Source organism: Coffea eugenioides, chromosome 3, assembly GCF_003713205.1.
Source record: "Coffea eugenioides isolate CCC68of chromosome 3, Ceug_1.0, whole genome shotgun sequence".
Taxonomy (NCBI): domain Eukaryota; kingdom Viridiplantae; phylum Streptophyta; class Magnoliopsida; order Gentianales; family Rubiaceae; genus Coffea; species Coffea eugenioides.
The window spans coordinates 40985924-41002070 of NC_040037.1; the positions used below are offsets into that span (position 1 = coordinate 40985924).

Genomic DNA, 16147 nt, shown 5'->3' on the forward strand with positions numbered 1-16147 from the left:
ATCAATTATATTACGAAAGGCTCAGCATGAATGGTTGGACTACAAAGAAGTAGAAAAGAGTTCAAGAAATGCGAGCATTGAAGAAGCAAGTCAACATTAAGAGACAAGGGATTGAAAACCACTAGACCAAGGGGTCATTATGATCAGAACAGGAATAGGGATAATTGCAAGAAATTGGACAGGATCACTGCTTAAAACCTGGGAGATGCAGGAAAAATAAAAGGTAATGCAAGCATGTAGGAAGCTAACTGGCAGAAGATGGAAACATATTCTGATTGCAACACTTTGGAAGATATTGAAAGCCTGAGAGACTTGTTTGAACAATGCTCATTTTCTTTTATCCATAGAACAGGAAATGAATGTAGTCATAAGCTAGCGAGGTTTGCAACAAAAACTAATTAATGATGTAAAGTGGAAGATTAGCTTTCCCTTTGTGGCTACTGGAGTTTTTACAGGATGATATTGTGGCTAAGATCGTGACGACGTAGATATTATTGATTTTATCGAAGTTGGTGAATTTTTTGAAGATAAAAATCTAGTGTTAGAATTGGTTGAGATGAATTGTGGACTGGATAAATTAATTGAAATTTGTGGTACTACTAAAATTGATGCGATTGTTAGTGTGGAAAAAGTAAAGGAAAAGCATAGTGACATTGAAAATCCCAGTGGCGGAAAATTATGATTTTCTAGTGTTGGAAGATTTTTTTTGTGACGTGGATGAATTAAATAATGGAGAATTTGATGAAGAATGGGTAAATATGTTTGAATTTTTTGATAAGAGTGATCAAGCGAAAAAATTGTCCTAGAAGTATAATATTCATCCACTACCACGTTTAAAGATGAAAAACAAAACCAATCATAAGTTGGGGTTAAATGTTGTGTCTACCACAACTGAGCTTTTCATGAAAATTTGAGCTCGTGATGGCATTGGAGATAACAACATTAAGAGTTTGGTTTAAGGAAAACAATGAAGGAAATTAAACCAAGCTGTCTTAATATTTAGTTTTCTAATTATTTTTGATGCCTTGTTTGTTTAGTCTTCATATTAAATTAGGAAATCCCATATCAGTTTTCAAGTATGTTTCGGTTTATAATTGTATTTGTTTTAGAAAGTTTTGGAATCTAGAAATACTATCAATCTAGTAGATTATTAATTGAAGAGTTGAGTTGAGTTTTAAAGAATAGGTTTGTGGAAAAACTTCACAGTTGAGACTTGTGAGTTGTTATAAGCAAAAAGCTGCGACTTAATATTGCTATTGTTGAGTTTTGGATTAATAAATAGTTAAATATTTGTTTGAGCATTTATTCTCCTCCTCTTCTTACATACTTTTATATGTATCAAAATTGCTTTCGCTATACGTGATTTTTTGTGTGCTAACATTAATGCAGCAATATTCTCTCCAGATGCTAGAAAACTGACTCCATTCTTTACTTTTTAGTTTAAAGAAGCTCATGAAAATTTAAATTATGAACTAATACTCTGCAAATTATTGTGCACATAAAATCTTAAGTTTTTGGATGTTGTTGTTGCTAACTATGGAGTTTTGCAAAAAATCTATTTCCAAAAGAACATTCTTGAAAACTATTTTGCAAAAAATCTATTTCCAAAAGAACATTCTTGAAAAACTAACACCCTAGTTGTCTATCATATAAAAATTCCAAATCATGCACTCATTACACTACTATGCAATAAATCTTTGCTATGATAACTAAGCAAACCAGAAACATTAAATTGAACAGGGCATAATAAGATGATATCATCATTGTTAAGTTTTATGCTATTTCAGATTAAAGTGCATACCATATAACATGTTTCTTCTTCATTTACAAGTAAAAAAAAAAAGAAGGATATTCCACTGGAAGGTCAGCTTGCAGCAGCTTTTGAGAACCATTCCATTTTTGCTCTGTTCGCCATCATGTCAAAGATTTCCAGGAGCAAATAAGCAAGTGACACAGCACTGTTAAGCTTATACGAGCAAGAAACTGATCCGTCTCAGTCTTAGGACTGCGGATGAAGACATGAAACAGGCGCTTGAAGATGTTTCCTGGATAGATATCACTAGTGACAAGCAGATTTTTACTCCACCAAGCAGATTCAGATTTTTACTCCTCCAAACTAAAACCTACCTGATTTATGGATGGTAACATGAATTATGGATAGGGAAATGTTAATTTCTCAAGGCAATGCAATCAGCACGTTTTATGTAGTTAAGACACAACTGATTAGGATTGATTCACTCGACATGCTTTATTCTAATGTTTGATTGCTATTAATGGAAAAACTTCTACTATTCCTCTTATTAATACACTTTTCCAATCTCATATCATGGCAAATCCATTCTCTAATTGACATGGTGCAGAATGTTTAAAATTTATCATGCCATTTATGTTGTATTTTTTGTTTTTATTTGGAGCAAAGATTACTTTGTCGAAATAAATATACTTCAGTCATTACAATTTGTTTGTCATATTTAATTTATCATTTTAACTTTCGGGATGCAGGTCCAAAGACTGAACTTCTTCTGCTTTAGATATATATTCTGCAGAAGTTTTGTAGTTTAAATTGTTCAGATTTTGAATACACACTTTTCTACATCCATAAAAGTTGAATTTTGAAGTCCTCTTTCGTATAATTTACTTAATTGAAGGAGAAATTTTTATGTATAAAAAATACTGGGCCCCGGCATAGCTGCTAGTAAGACTAAATATGATATTTCAAGTGGTAAAGTTAACCATATTGGCTCATGGATAGTTGTGGCTGTTAAATGATGATAAAAAAAAAAATCTTAGAGGGCAAAGTGATACTTACCCCTAATTGTAGGGGCTTAGTGTAATTAACTTCTTTTCTTCTGTATATTGATCGCAGTCATAGTTGGACGCACTCATTAATTTAGATTACTATCATAGTTTGGTGAACACATATGCAAAATTAAATCTAAATTTCAAATTAAAATTTAGATTAATTTTTATGACTCATTCACATGTTGTCATGCATAACAATGATATAGTGTACAAAAAATTATTCTTTAAAATGAGAAAAATGCAGTTTTAATCTCCAATATTTAGCCCCAATGCAAGTTTAGTCCTTAAAATTTTGACAAAAACAAATTTGGTCCTCAATATTTAGCCATCTACAGTTTGGTCCTTAAAATTTTACCAAGAGTAAATCTGGCTCCTAATGTATCCACTTTAAAGCAAATTTAGGATATTTGAAAAAATTTTCCAACTATTCACAGGATTTAGTCACATCTAATAATGCGTTTGTTAAATTAAATTTCAAAACAAAGAAGCAAAACAGTGTCTAACTTTAAAGAACAAAATTAAGAACTAATAATTGGTGCTAACTAATTAACTAGTAAAATAAAGAAAACATTTTAAACTAAAACTAGTCAAGAGTACCTAGTTCATTAATATAGAACTCATTTTCTTTCTCAAACCCCACTATCCCAAGCTTCGTAATTTAACTTTTCATATAGATTAACAAATTTTCTTTCTTTTTTTAGTTAATTAGCTACTAACGTGCCACCATATAACTTGTTCTTATAGTTCAAAAGTACTCGCTTGTTTTATTCTTTTTAAAGTTCAATTAAACAAACATCTACACATGTAATTGATTCCATCAATATTTGGAAACATCAATCAATTGTCCTAAATCTGCATCAAATTAATAACATAGAGGACTAAATTTGCTCCAGCAATTTTCCCCTTAAAAAAATATCAATTTCTTTTTAGGTTTTTGTTTGGATCGAGAGATTTGATAAAAGATTTGAAATCCATTCAAATCTCTCTAGTTATTTGAATTATTTAAAAGGTCTAAAGGCCTTTGAATTTTTTTTAAATTAAAGAAAATATCTAAATTAAAAGGCTTTTGAATTTGTAATTCACCAATTATTAAAATACATTTTAAATGCTATAATAATTTTAATTTGTTATTTACAAATTTAAATACCTCTTAAATAATCTAAATAACTAGAGAAATTTGAAAATATTTCAAATTTTTGTCAAATCTAGGGCTGTTCACGAATCGAGCCGCTCACGAGCCGATCGCAAGTGGCTCGAATACAAGCTCGAGTCGAGCTCGAACTAATCAAGTCGAGTTCGAGTTTAAAAGCATTAATCTCGTTGGCTCGCGAGTTCGATTATATATATTTTTTTATTTTTTATTTTAATAGCAAAATTATATATATTTCTAATATTTTATTATTTATTAAAAATTATTATTTTATTTATTTTTAAAAATAAAATAATTATTTCTTATTTTTAAAAATAATAATAATAATAATTATTATTATTTTTAAACTCAAGCTCGAGCTCGACTCGAACTCGAACTTGACATTTTGATTTCTTCGAGTTCGAGTTCGAGTTCGAATTTGAATCGAACTTGAATTCGAACTCGACTCGAATTCGAACTTCATAAAATTAATCGAAAACTCGATTCGATTAGGTCAAATCTCGACTCGACTCACTCGTTTGTACCTAGCAATGCGCCTGCAATGAGTCTACTTTGCTAGTTGGGACTCAGCCTAAAGACTTTCTCACTCGTGCGAGTCTTCTTCCTGCCATCTATCTATCTAAACTCAGCCTAAAGAGTGTTCGAGTCTTCTTCCTTCCATCTCTCTGTCTTCCGTCCATTCCATCTGCCGGTTCTCTTCCAGTTTTGGGATTGATTCTGACTCCCGAGAGTTGGGAAAAAGAAAAAATGGGATCGGTGGATTTTGGAGAAGTATCCCATTATCTTTTAGCTAAGTTTTCTGCCCTTCTTGACGAAGCAGAGAGAGATAAAGATGGCAGCAGAATTTCTTGCATCTGGCGCTTCCGAAGTGCAGAGACCCGCATCAAATCCAAGTACGCCAACGCTATCAATACTAGCAAAATAACCACCTGTGCTAATTCTTGTACGGATCTTGACATCCGGAAGTTGCTCTATGACCTCATTTCTGCACTGTCGGAGTGCCGCGTTTTCGCCCAGCAGCATCGCAGGGCTGCTGCCGTGGGGGACAAGAAGGGTTTCTTGGGATTCAAGCATTTGTGGTTCATTAGTCGCACGAATCGAAAGCTGGATGACCTAGACAAGAGGCTCAAACAAATTTTCAGTGGAGAGATTCCAACTGGGGCAGATCCCGCCTCGATTGCTGGTAATAAGGAGGACGACGATGATGATGCTTATGATGATGAAGAAGCAGACTTTTCAACGGGGTCTGTAGGATTGGATCCGGCAGCGGAAACAGTCGAGAAATTTATTGTTGAGGGATGTGAAGATGATACTAATACTATACTGAAGGGGTTTGGAATTGTGGGGTTTGGGGGATCAGGGAAAACCACGCTTGCCCGGAAGGTTTTCTTGAGTTTGAAAAATATGTTCTGGCCAAGGATTTGGGTTTCTTTGTCTGGGACCCTTTGTGATGCGGCGGTGAGCGTGGACTTGAGAGTGAAGATTTTAAGGAAAATGTTGGAGCAGGCTGGTGGTGATGTCTCAGAATTGTCGACTAATGTTGGCGATATTCCCAATCTCACTGAGAAGCTTTACCGTCGGTTGACATGTAAGAGGTATCTTATTGTGCTGGATGAGGTCTGGCATGTTAATGGTTGGTATGGGGATTTATGCTCTGAGCAGCCAAAAGGCGATGCATCATTCGGGGACTGCATATCTCATGCCTTGCCCAAAGATAGTGGTGGGAGAATCATTGTCACAACTAGGCGAAAGAGTGTTGCAACACAGATGGTAGGTGAGGAGAACTTGAAGCCAATTGATACTCTGCTGGGCCAAGAGATTGGCTGGTCAGTGTTTTCTGAAGCTGTCCGTAAAGATGGAAGAGTTGATGTGAAGAACAACACTCTGTTGAAGATGGAGGAGATAATCCGCAAAGAATGTGCTGGCCTTCCCTTAGTTGCCAGGGCTTTAGGAACGATAATTCCAGATCAAATGCAAAAGGTGGATTTACCTCTAGATGACAAGCAACAATGGAAGGCTATACTCAAACTAACTGAGATGCAACGATGGAGGTCTCGTCCAAAGGAGGAGGCCGAGGAGATTGACAGTACTTTCAATGTTCAGCAGGACTCGATCAGAAATCCTAATTTTTAACCCCCCCCCCCTCTCCCCATCTCTTAAGTCCCATCCCTCTGTTGTTGGGGGCAAAAAAATGATGTTAATGGCTCTATTTACTTTGTTTCTGAAGGTTCTGATGTTAATGGCTCGTCTAAAGGAGGAGGCCGAGGAGCGGGAGGTCTGGGAGAATGACAGTACGCTCGATTTTCTGCAGGACGTGATCAGAGATTCTAATTTATAATCCCTCTCTCCCATCCCTTAAGTCCCATCCCTCTGTTGTTGGGGAAAAAATGATGTTCATGGCTCTATTTACTTTGTTTCTAATGGCACTTGATCTTGCGATTTAGTTGTGGTTGTGATTTCTTAGAAGCTAGCATACTTGTGTGTTGTGGAGCTGGAATAGACAAAACTTTCTCGCTTTTTGTCTATCTTGACTTGGAGAGTCCAGATTTCGTCCAACCATTGATGTAAATTCAGGCAATTTTTCCCTTTAACCAATGAAATTTCTATGTTTTTTTCTCGTCTTTGTTTGCTTTTTCAAAAAGTCTTTACTGGTTAATAAGTGCTCTCTAATGCTGAAGGATAAATCTTGCTGGAATCCTTGTGCTCAGAGTCTAGAAAGGCTTTGGTTAAACTATCAATCCCACTTGATAAGGCAACATTTAACCATTGGGCCGGAAAAAAAAAAAGAAAAATCAAGAGTGCAGCAGTGTATTTACCTGATCTTGAGGTTCACCCTCCAACCCCAATACAACCTCAATGGGGTTCCCCTTCTACCATAATGTAGTATTGTAGATTGCCGCCATTAGATTTTTTTAAAAAAAAAAAAAAAAAAGATTTCCTCATGTTGTAGGAGTAATGTAGATTATTATTGTTAGATTAAAAAAAAAAGACAACATTTGGGCGGCATTTTCCCTCAAATTTGTATACCTCTTCTCTGGAAGCCCTGACCTGGCTGAAAGTCGACCAAATACATAAAATATGTAAGGCTTAAAAAAAGGTACTATTATGAAATAATTATATGTTATAGATGTATATCACATTCATCTCATCCCCTAAATGATGACAAACCTTTTATGTACTTTGAAATGATGTTATTACGATTTTTGATATGAAAAAGCTATCGAGGTGATACGTGTGGCATGACCTCATTTCTGCACTCTCGGAGTGCCGCGTTTTCGCCCAGCAGCATCGCAGGGCCGCGGCCGTGGGGGACGAGAAGGGTATCTTGCGATTCAAGCATTTGTGGTTCATTATTAAAAGAATCGACGGTTGGATGAACTAGACAATAAACTCAAAGAAGTTCTCAGTCGAAAGATTTCAACAGGGGTAGATCCCGCCTCAATTGCTGGTAAAAATGAGGACGACGAGGATGATGCGTATGATGATAAAGAAGCAGACTTTTCAGGTGGGTTTGTAGGATTGGATCCGGCAGCGGAAACAGTCGAGAAATTTATAGTTGAGGGATGTGAAGATGATACAAATACTACACTGAAGGGGTTTGGAATTGTGGGGTATGGGGGATCAGGGAAAACGACACTTGCCCGGAAGGTTTTCTGGAATTTGAGAAATATGTTCTGGCCAAGGATTTGGGTTTCTATTTGACTATTTGGCCATACGAAATTTGACTATTAAATACTACCTACTACGATCTTCAGTCGCCATCTACTTTATTGATTTCTCTGTGCAAGGCATAACTACTATGCTTCATTTCTCACGTGTTTCTAGTCAATTAACAATTTAACATATCAATTCACTTTTATTATTTTTCTAATTATCAAAATTACATGATTAAAAGAATAAGGTTTTCAATAACTTGTTCATCTCTTACAACCTTCCAATAGATTGGATATAGAGTCTTGTTACTTATTAGCCTATTAATGAGTATTTATATACTTCCTGCACTACCTGCGTGATGAGCATTTTGTGTGATTAGATAGGTGGTCAATATTTCATTATTCAAAATAGTCTATTGTCAATTGAAACATAAAATCTATAATTGTTTGATTGTTTTGATATCCGTGAAAAGTGACATATTTGTTTATATGTCATGAAAATATATGATCTAATTTCAATGAACCTAACTTGTGAATTTGTTGATTAGAATTGGTGGACTTTCTAGTTATTAACGTTGTTGATACATTAAATCTTCAGAACTTGTTTAGGGTTGTCTATTAACAAGAGAAATAATCAAAAAAACTTATTTTGGATTTGAAAAACTAAGAAGTGAGCAGTTGTCAGAACTTATTGATTACCATAATCAATTTATTCATGAATATATAAATTTATCCTTACATCGATGATTGGCGGAATAAACCAAAATCAAGATTATTCCTATGACCAGAAGTTTGTATATTATTATTCCAATTCTATATGATTTTGAATTTCTGTTATTACTTTATTTTTTTTAAGGCACTTTAGTTTAAGTTCTCAAAACCCCTCTTCCTCTTATTGATAGTTGCTGCAACGAAATAAATCAATCAATTCCTATGATCACTATACACAAAAGCAAAATTTAATTCGTGTAGGTAGAATTCGATACCCATCACCTTATCTAAAGCTTCAAGCTATTATAATCCTATTCTACAGCTTATGGGTATTTTATACTGTGACTGTAGATGCTGTTTTAAATAAATTTTATTTTTATAAAATAGAGAAAATATATACCATCCAATTAATAGACCCTAAAGTCAAAAAGTTTATCTGATGAGTTGACACAATTATTGTTGGAATATTTTTCTTTGCTAACAAACTTGACGAGAACACATCCACATGTTTACCGATATATTACCTGTAAGTCTGTGACACCTAACAGTTTCTCACAATTCACTCAGACACGAAGGGTTGAGTTGATAATTAATCATGCACAACTGCTAGCTTTTAACAAGTCAAATAGAGTCGAACTGAGCTCAAATTCGAGGTTGAAAATGATTTAATTCTAATTTTTAAAATACATAATCTAGAATAATTATAATTATATTGGTTTTGTTTAGAAAATAAATAATACTAATTTTTGGATAATTACTTTGTTAAGGGGAAATATGGGTGTGTATACCCATATTTGTAATATATATCGGTGTATAATTACTTTGTCTGGTAATAGATATACAATGCAGATATTTGTATTTACTTATTCTTTATCTATTATCTATATAAAAAACATGATGAATCTTTAGTGCGAGTGTAAGCAAGACCAATCTTAGTTTTTGTAATACCAATATTGTCCTTGACACTAATAAATGGACAAAATTACATTACATTTTCTTAATAATTAATTAGATTTATGCTAACAGTTACAAATAAACATTCCTTGAATTGTGATGATTTTGGTGAATTAAACAAAAAAAAAAAAGAACAATGAATTCATTGTATTTCATCAATATTAATACCAATTATGCCAACAATTACAAGAATGAAGAACATTCCCTCGAGTTATAGTGAATTGAATCGAAAAAAAAAGAACAAATTTTATGTATGATTTATAAAATAAAATGGTGAATCTTAGTGGTTAATAGTGTAACAAAAAATGATATTAGTTTTTGTGATGCCAAAATTACATTCCTCTCTAATAAATGGACAACTTGTGTTGCATTTCATCATTAATAAATAATATCTAACATGCTAGCAGTTATAAAAATGAAAGATTCCTTACATTTTTATTTACCAGAAGAAAGAAGAACAATTTTTTTTTTTTTTTTTACAAAATCCAAGTTTAGAGAGTACTTCAAACATGAAGCAAAATATAATAAATTGGTACTATGAGTCCCTTAAAAAGTACCACGAATCTTTTTATTTTTGGGATACAAAAAAATTAAGCCTTAAGAGCATCTTTTAATATGCGTTTATTAGTTTTGAGTAAAAAAACTTTAATGCAAAATATAATAGGAAATAGAGTACCAAGAAGGCAAAGAATTTAATGTTGGAAATTTATTTATTTAAATTGCAATAAAGATTAAATTTAATGAACTTTGTCAATCATATTCTTGTAACAACTAACAGTACTAGTATTAAACTACAATTAATGAATGTTATATTCATCAATAGCAATCATAATAATAATTACAAAGGTGAAACATCCCTTTGAGTTATTATGTATTAAGCTAAAAAATAATTTTTATAAAATATCAATTTCAAGGAGTACTTTACAAGTGAATAAAAATATATCCAAGTTCATTTTGACTATTACATGATAAATAATCTTAAAGTCTTACAAATTTTAATCATATAAACTTTATAATCATAAAGCATGTCATCAGTGAGAAATATAAATAAGTTTTACCAAATCAAAATATTTTTCTTCAAAGTTAAGCTATTTAAATTTGAATTATGGAATTTTAATATGTTTATATACTATTATAATTACAATAGCATTATAGATCATTTTACAATCCACCATTAGCAAAAAAAAAATAATAATTAGAAAAACTCACTGAAACTAATAAACAATTCATAGAATGACTTAAAGGGCAGCAATAAATTATTCAAAAAATTGAAAATTTAAACTCAAATGGCATAAAAAAGAGCATTTAGATCATCGGAATTTAACCAAAAGACAAAAATATCAATACTATTACAAAATAAAAGTGCTCTTGGAACAAAGAATGATTTATTGCTTGTATGTTTGTATTGGTCAGGGCAAACTAAGTTCAGAAAAATATAAAATAATATAAATATTACATATCACATTTTTTTCCTCAATTATATTTATTCCTTCAAAATAATTGATTTTCAGTATCATGTTTGCGTGCAAAGCACGTGCTCCATTACTAGTAATTATATGTGTTCAAGAATCTATTCGAATGGTTCAAAATAGGTTCATGTTGAACTTGATTATTAAATGAGTCTAATTTTGTATTCAAATTCGATTTGTTTATTACGTATCAAACGTTTTTCTGCATTCAAACGAGTTGAACATGAAGATGTTCACCAACAACTCGATTCATTAAAAGCGCTAATCCCAAGTATATGCATTTTTAGGAACTACATACTCTTAAATATTTTGCAAATATCGTGTTTTGAAAATGTCTCTACCGTGTATATAAACCTCTAACTTTTAGTGGGCTTGCAACTTTTTTTCTTTTCCCGATGAAACTCTTTGGTACCTTCAAAAGGAAATGGAATGGTAGACTCTGACAGGCAATGGAACACAAACCAATTGTTATCTGCATATATGCTTCATAAATGTTCATACTTGCTGAGTTTCAAATTTTCAATAGTGCCATAATGTCAAACAAGTTGAATCTACAAAACAGCTTTCGATGAATAAGGAAATATTAGCTTGAGTTATCATGCTGAAATGAAAATTTTCTGCCACAGGAACAATCACTCACCAATCCAGGGAAGTAATCCTGGCTGAAGAACTCTATCTGATTCCACAGTCAACAAGAAAATTCTTATTTGGCCTTTACTTGATTATAATCCCTGCTTTCCACGATCAATTTTGCTCTTGCATGCCCAGCCTCAATCCGAAATTGTTCTCCTAATCCAAAATGAGCCATCAGTATCCAGACGAAAGTAATCAGCTCACCCCCTTTACTGAGCTCCTGAGCATGAGCATTTGCTCGGCAGTGACTGGCAGCGTAGGACAACAGTTCCACCCACACTTTGCTCATTATCTCCCACCTTTTAATATCATCCTCCAAGTTTCTCAAATCCTTTGCGAGCCTACAGGCATCAAACAACACTGATTTGCTTCTGTCACCCTTCACATCAATGGGTTTAACCTCTGTATTTACATGAAGTAGCTTTTCACATGCATCTCTTTGTCGGGTTGTTGCTGAACTTGGCTCTCTTGCAGGGGATGTATTCTTGGCTATGCGGTAGATGTTCAATTTCGAGCAGATATCCAAAGCTGCTGAAATTGATGGCCTTGATTCTGTCTTCCACCTGCTGAAAAACTTCTTAGCTTCTTCACACGTGTCCTGAAATTGAATCTGTCCAATGCCAGCAACTGCAGACATCATTGTAGGCCGCATAACCAAGAGATACAACATATAATCAGATATAAGCTTGCAAAATTCACGATTGGAATTTTCAGCATTAGAACTTGTGGAATAGCATAGCTCAGTGGCAATATGCCACAGCAACAGGCTTTCATCATAATCAACTTCCTCACCTACACTTGATGACATGGTCTCAGATCTGTAGCCAATGTAATCTGACAGAGCACTTTTACCTCTTGCCGAGTATATTTCTTTAGCAACTTTATTGGTTTTTGCTTTGCGAGCTTTACCCTTGAGCTCTCGAAAGATAAATTCTTTCAAATTATCCTGAATGACAAAGTCCTTTTTGTATTTCAGTTCATCAAGTAATGCCTTGAGTCCAACGGTTTCAGCTGCAATATCTAACCATCTCCACCGCTGATTCAGGCAAAAATTGATCAAGTTATGCTGCGAGATTGTATTAGACCACCTTCGATCAGACGACAGCTTGTCACGGACCGCAGATACAATTCGTTTGACTCTGCGATTCTTAAGCACAACTACAGTCCAGTCAGAGAAAATGACCTTAATCAAAGCCACAAGATCCAAGCCAACAGCACCATAAAGCAAAATGTGGGTAACAGCAACATCAAAATGGTTGATCTCAGGACTACGATGTGATTCAAATTCCACAAAAGAAAGCACTATAAGTACAGAGCAGATGAAACGGAAAACATAACCTACGTTACTGTGTACCACAGCCATCTTAGTGTAGAGAGAATCATACATGAAATTGAGCTCCACCTCCATCACTCTGAAAGCATCATGGGCAGACCTTCGGGAGAAGAAGTTTCGGCTTTTATTACGCTCATGGAAGCTAAACATATGGTCAACAATCAGCCCCCTAAAAGTGGTGAAGAATTCATACCCCATCTGCACAACATCTAGGTGAGGATTTTGTTCGGGAGTCCAATCTGTTTCCTCTCGAATTTCAGAAGTCTGAGAGCCTCTCTCAGGTTCGTTCTCTATTTTTATCCTAACCGGAACATCAGCAGCTTTCCTAGACGAGTACTCCTCCATAAGCTGAACATAATTTGGTCCAGCATCTGGCATTGGAAGCATAGAAGCCTTGAAATTACCTAAGCAACCTAAATATAGAGCACGAGTTCGCTCAGCATATTTAATAGCTCCAGCGAAAAACAAGAGTATTGTTGGAACTGAGAGTACATTATCGATGGACTGGGCAAAGACGTAAGCAACAGCAACAAGCTGAATGACAAGCCCAAGCAGATGCCGGATCCACAACTCATTATCTTCAAGGGAGAAAGCAGTGATGTTATCAGGGCCACCAAGATGTAGCAATAAAAATGGAGCCCAAAATGCCGCAAGATCTTCATTTACTCTGAATTTATCAGGATTGCCATTACTTTGGCCATTAGAGATAAGTCCAACAGCAAAAGCAGCAAGCCAATCGGCAAGCAGATAAACAGACCATATTATGGCATTCACTATTCTGTTTCCTGTTCGTTTCCGCAATGTTGCTAAGGATATTAACACCATTTGGAAGAAAAGACTAATAAGGACTGCAGCGCGAAGATTCCACTCATCCCATAGCCTCTTTACCATGTCAGAGATGAGGGAGGCCATGTATTCTTTTTGCTTCTTTCCCTTCTTTATTCTCTAATAAAATCAGTCCAGCTAGCCTAGAGAAACTGGAGGGAAGTCAAGACAAGTTTCAACTTGAAATTAAATGCCAATTTGAGATTTCTGAAAACAAAAAATGCATGCATTTCTCTAAATTAATTGTATCTTGTAGAGCTCGAAGAACAAACAAACAGGAACTTCGGTCGTTAGATGTTACTGTTACAAGTGAAAATTTTTGAATACCAGTAAGAACTCTATTACCAGTTTCTGCAAGCACTTAGTCTAGCATGAAGTCTGTCCTCAGTATGTCTTGGCAAATGAAAGTGTTTAAGACACCTTGACGACTTCCAAATAACTATTGCTTATGTCTAGAGGATATTTGCAGAAAATATTAATTTATATTAGTCAAACAATTTAGCTATCTGTACCTTGCAGAATTTCCATCTTGTTACACACCATCATAACCACAACCTCTCGGGCACTCCGTCATCCATTTGTAAGGATCAGGTGCTAGTGAAAATCATTTAGATTTCTTGTTCAACTAAAATGGCACTACAACAGGTTAATTTCATTGGTTAAATCTCACGCCAATAGTTTCTGTTTATAAGGCCGGGCAACATCATAAGCCCTGAAACCAATCCGACTTTTTGAACTTCCTATGACTTTTTGAACACTTCTATTTAAATGTTTTATTTTGTTTTTCATAGTTAGAACATCATTGTTTGAGTATCAGAGTTCAATTGCTATCATCAAAGGAGCAGGTAATAAAACTTAAAAAACTATTTGTCACCCCGATTAATCTGCCAATTCCCTAGCTAGCTTTTCAAGAGGTAATACCAACTGGTAAACTTTTCAATACTAAAGCTAAGCCCTTTTTGCATGTTTAAACACCAGAGTTCAAGACTATCTCCTACCAAAAAAAAGAGAAGAAAAGAAAGAAAAACCCACAAGCTTTGCAAGAATAATACTACTACCTCCTAAGAACCTTTCTTCCATAATCCAACTTCTTGGAAGCTAGAGCATGCACTGATGCACATACACTAAGTGCTTGTGTTTATGTGTGTGACTGAGTGTGTGAGAACTCAGATCTAAAAAAACCTGAAGAGAAGTCTTCTATGCATACGCAGAGTGCACATATTATTGCTCAATCAATTCTGAACATATATAATCAATTAGCAAGAAATCAGACTGTCAAATATGTTACTGCCTGAATTACAGCTGATTCTTCAAGACAAGGTAGAATGATAGATCTTACAAGAATGATCAAACAAAACTGTAAAGATCACAAACAAGCAAGCATGCTAATCAAGACCCATAACATGAAAATGAACCCATTATTTACCTGAGCTGAGTTTTGCAATTCTTCCTTCATCTTCTTTGTAGTATTCATTGACTTGAAGAGTGAAGTCGTCATTGCACTGTGATTGTGTACGACTCCACGTAGCCAATCGAACGGCCAGCGTCGAATTTGTTACAATGCACTTCATTACTGGGACAAGGGCTCCTCATTACTGGGACCGCTCCATACGTCCTGCACAAATCAATCGCTCATTTTCACACCCAACAGATTCGTTTTCATTTTTTTTTTGTCTTTTATCCTCATTTTTAACTTTACTGAAAATGTAAAATCTCATTTCTTTTTGTAATTCACATTTCTTTACTCCTATTTTTGGGTTAGGAGAAAAAAAAGCTCTTAATCTTTTAAAGATAAAATAATAAAATGCTTTTTATATTTTAGGACTTAAAGTGTTTTGGTTCATGGTACCAAACATTTCAAAAACAAAAAATAGGACAAAAGTTTGATTAGACAACACCATGGATTTGAATTCTCTCTAATGGATTCCCTCTCCATTTTCGACAATCCACATCTCGATCAATGACTCGTGTTTTATTTATTAAAAAAATACAAGATCATTTTTAAGTTTGACAAGATCATTTATGCATGTAGAAGTGCATTGTGGATAATGGAGAAAAGATCCACAAATGGTATGTAAGGGAAGGTAATGAGGTATGCTATGTTTTGGTGGGAATGATGGCGAGTTGGGATAGCGTGGAAGTAAGTTTTACTATGGTCATTGAGCAACCCATGAATTGTCATTGTCCTATCAGTTACTCATAACCAATTAAAACTTGCCAACTAGACCACCAATGGGTCTAGTTGGAAAAGATTAATTTTTATTATCTTACCAAACAATAACAAGAACAATCATACCTCCCTTCTTCTCCTCTATTCATTCATTATTATCTCCTAAATTCTCTCCTTTCATAACCAATTAAGACTTGCCAACTCCACAACTAATGGGTCCAGTTGGGAAAAGATTAATTTTTACTATCTTAACAAACAATAACAAGAATAATTTATACGTTCTTTCTTCTCCTCTATTCATTCACTATTGTCTCCTAAATTCGCTCATTTCCTACCTTGCTACCACAATTACCCTCTAAAATTGAGGGTAGTAGTGGGTTGTATCATGTACTTATCATGTTGATATTGTGTTGTTATCGTGTTCGTATCAAAAAATGTTAACCAGTG

The 16147-nt window shown here is 34.4% G+C and overlaps 2 protein-coding genes across 2 annotated transcripts; one reads left to right on the forward strand and one right to left on the reverse strand.

The window, feature by feature from the left end:
- Positions 1 to 4553: 4553 nt before the first annotated feature.
- Positions 4554 to 6570, forward strand: LOC113765492 (disease resistance RPP13-like protein 4). The gene has a single exon (XM_027309697.1). It carries the CDS (start codon positions 4700 to 4702, stop codon positions 6083 to 6085), a length of 1386 nt encoding a protein of 461 aa, XP_027165498.1. The 5' UTR covers positions 4554 to 4699; the 3' UTR covers positions 6086 to 6570.
- Positions 6571 to 11191: 4621 nt separating this feature from the next.
- LOC113764978 lies at positions 11192 to 15059 on the reverse strand. Its single transcript, XM_027309028.1, has 2 exons — positions 14957 to 15059; positions 11192 to 13682 (listed from the first exon to the last, which is right to left on the reverse strand). The coding sequence occupies exon 2, from the start codon at positions 13615 to 13617 to the stop codon at positions 11443 to 11445; it is 2175 nt and encodes a 724-aa protein (XP_027164829.1). The 5' UTR covers positions 13618 to 13682; positions 14957 to 15059; the 3' UTR covers positions 11192 to 11442.
- Positions 15060 to 16147: the final 1088 nt, after the last annotated feature.

Excerpts from the sequence above, each read along its gene's own strand:
- LOC113765492 (XM_027309697.1), top strand. The coding sequence starts at position 4,700 with ATGGGATCGGTGGATTTTGGAGAAGTATCCCATTATCTTTTAGCTAAG.
- LOC113764978 (XM_027309028.1), bottom strand. The coding sequence starts at position 13,617 with ATGGCCTCCCTCATCTCTGACATGGTAAAGAGGCTATGGGATGAGTGG.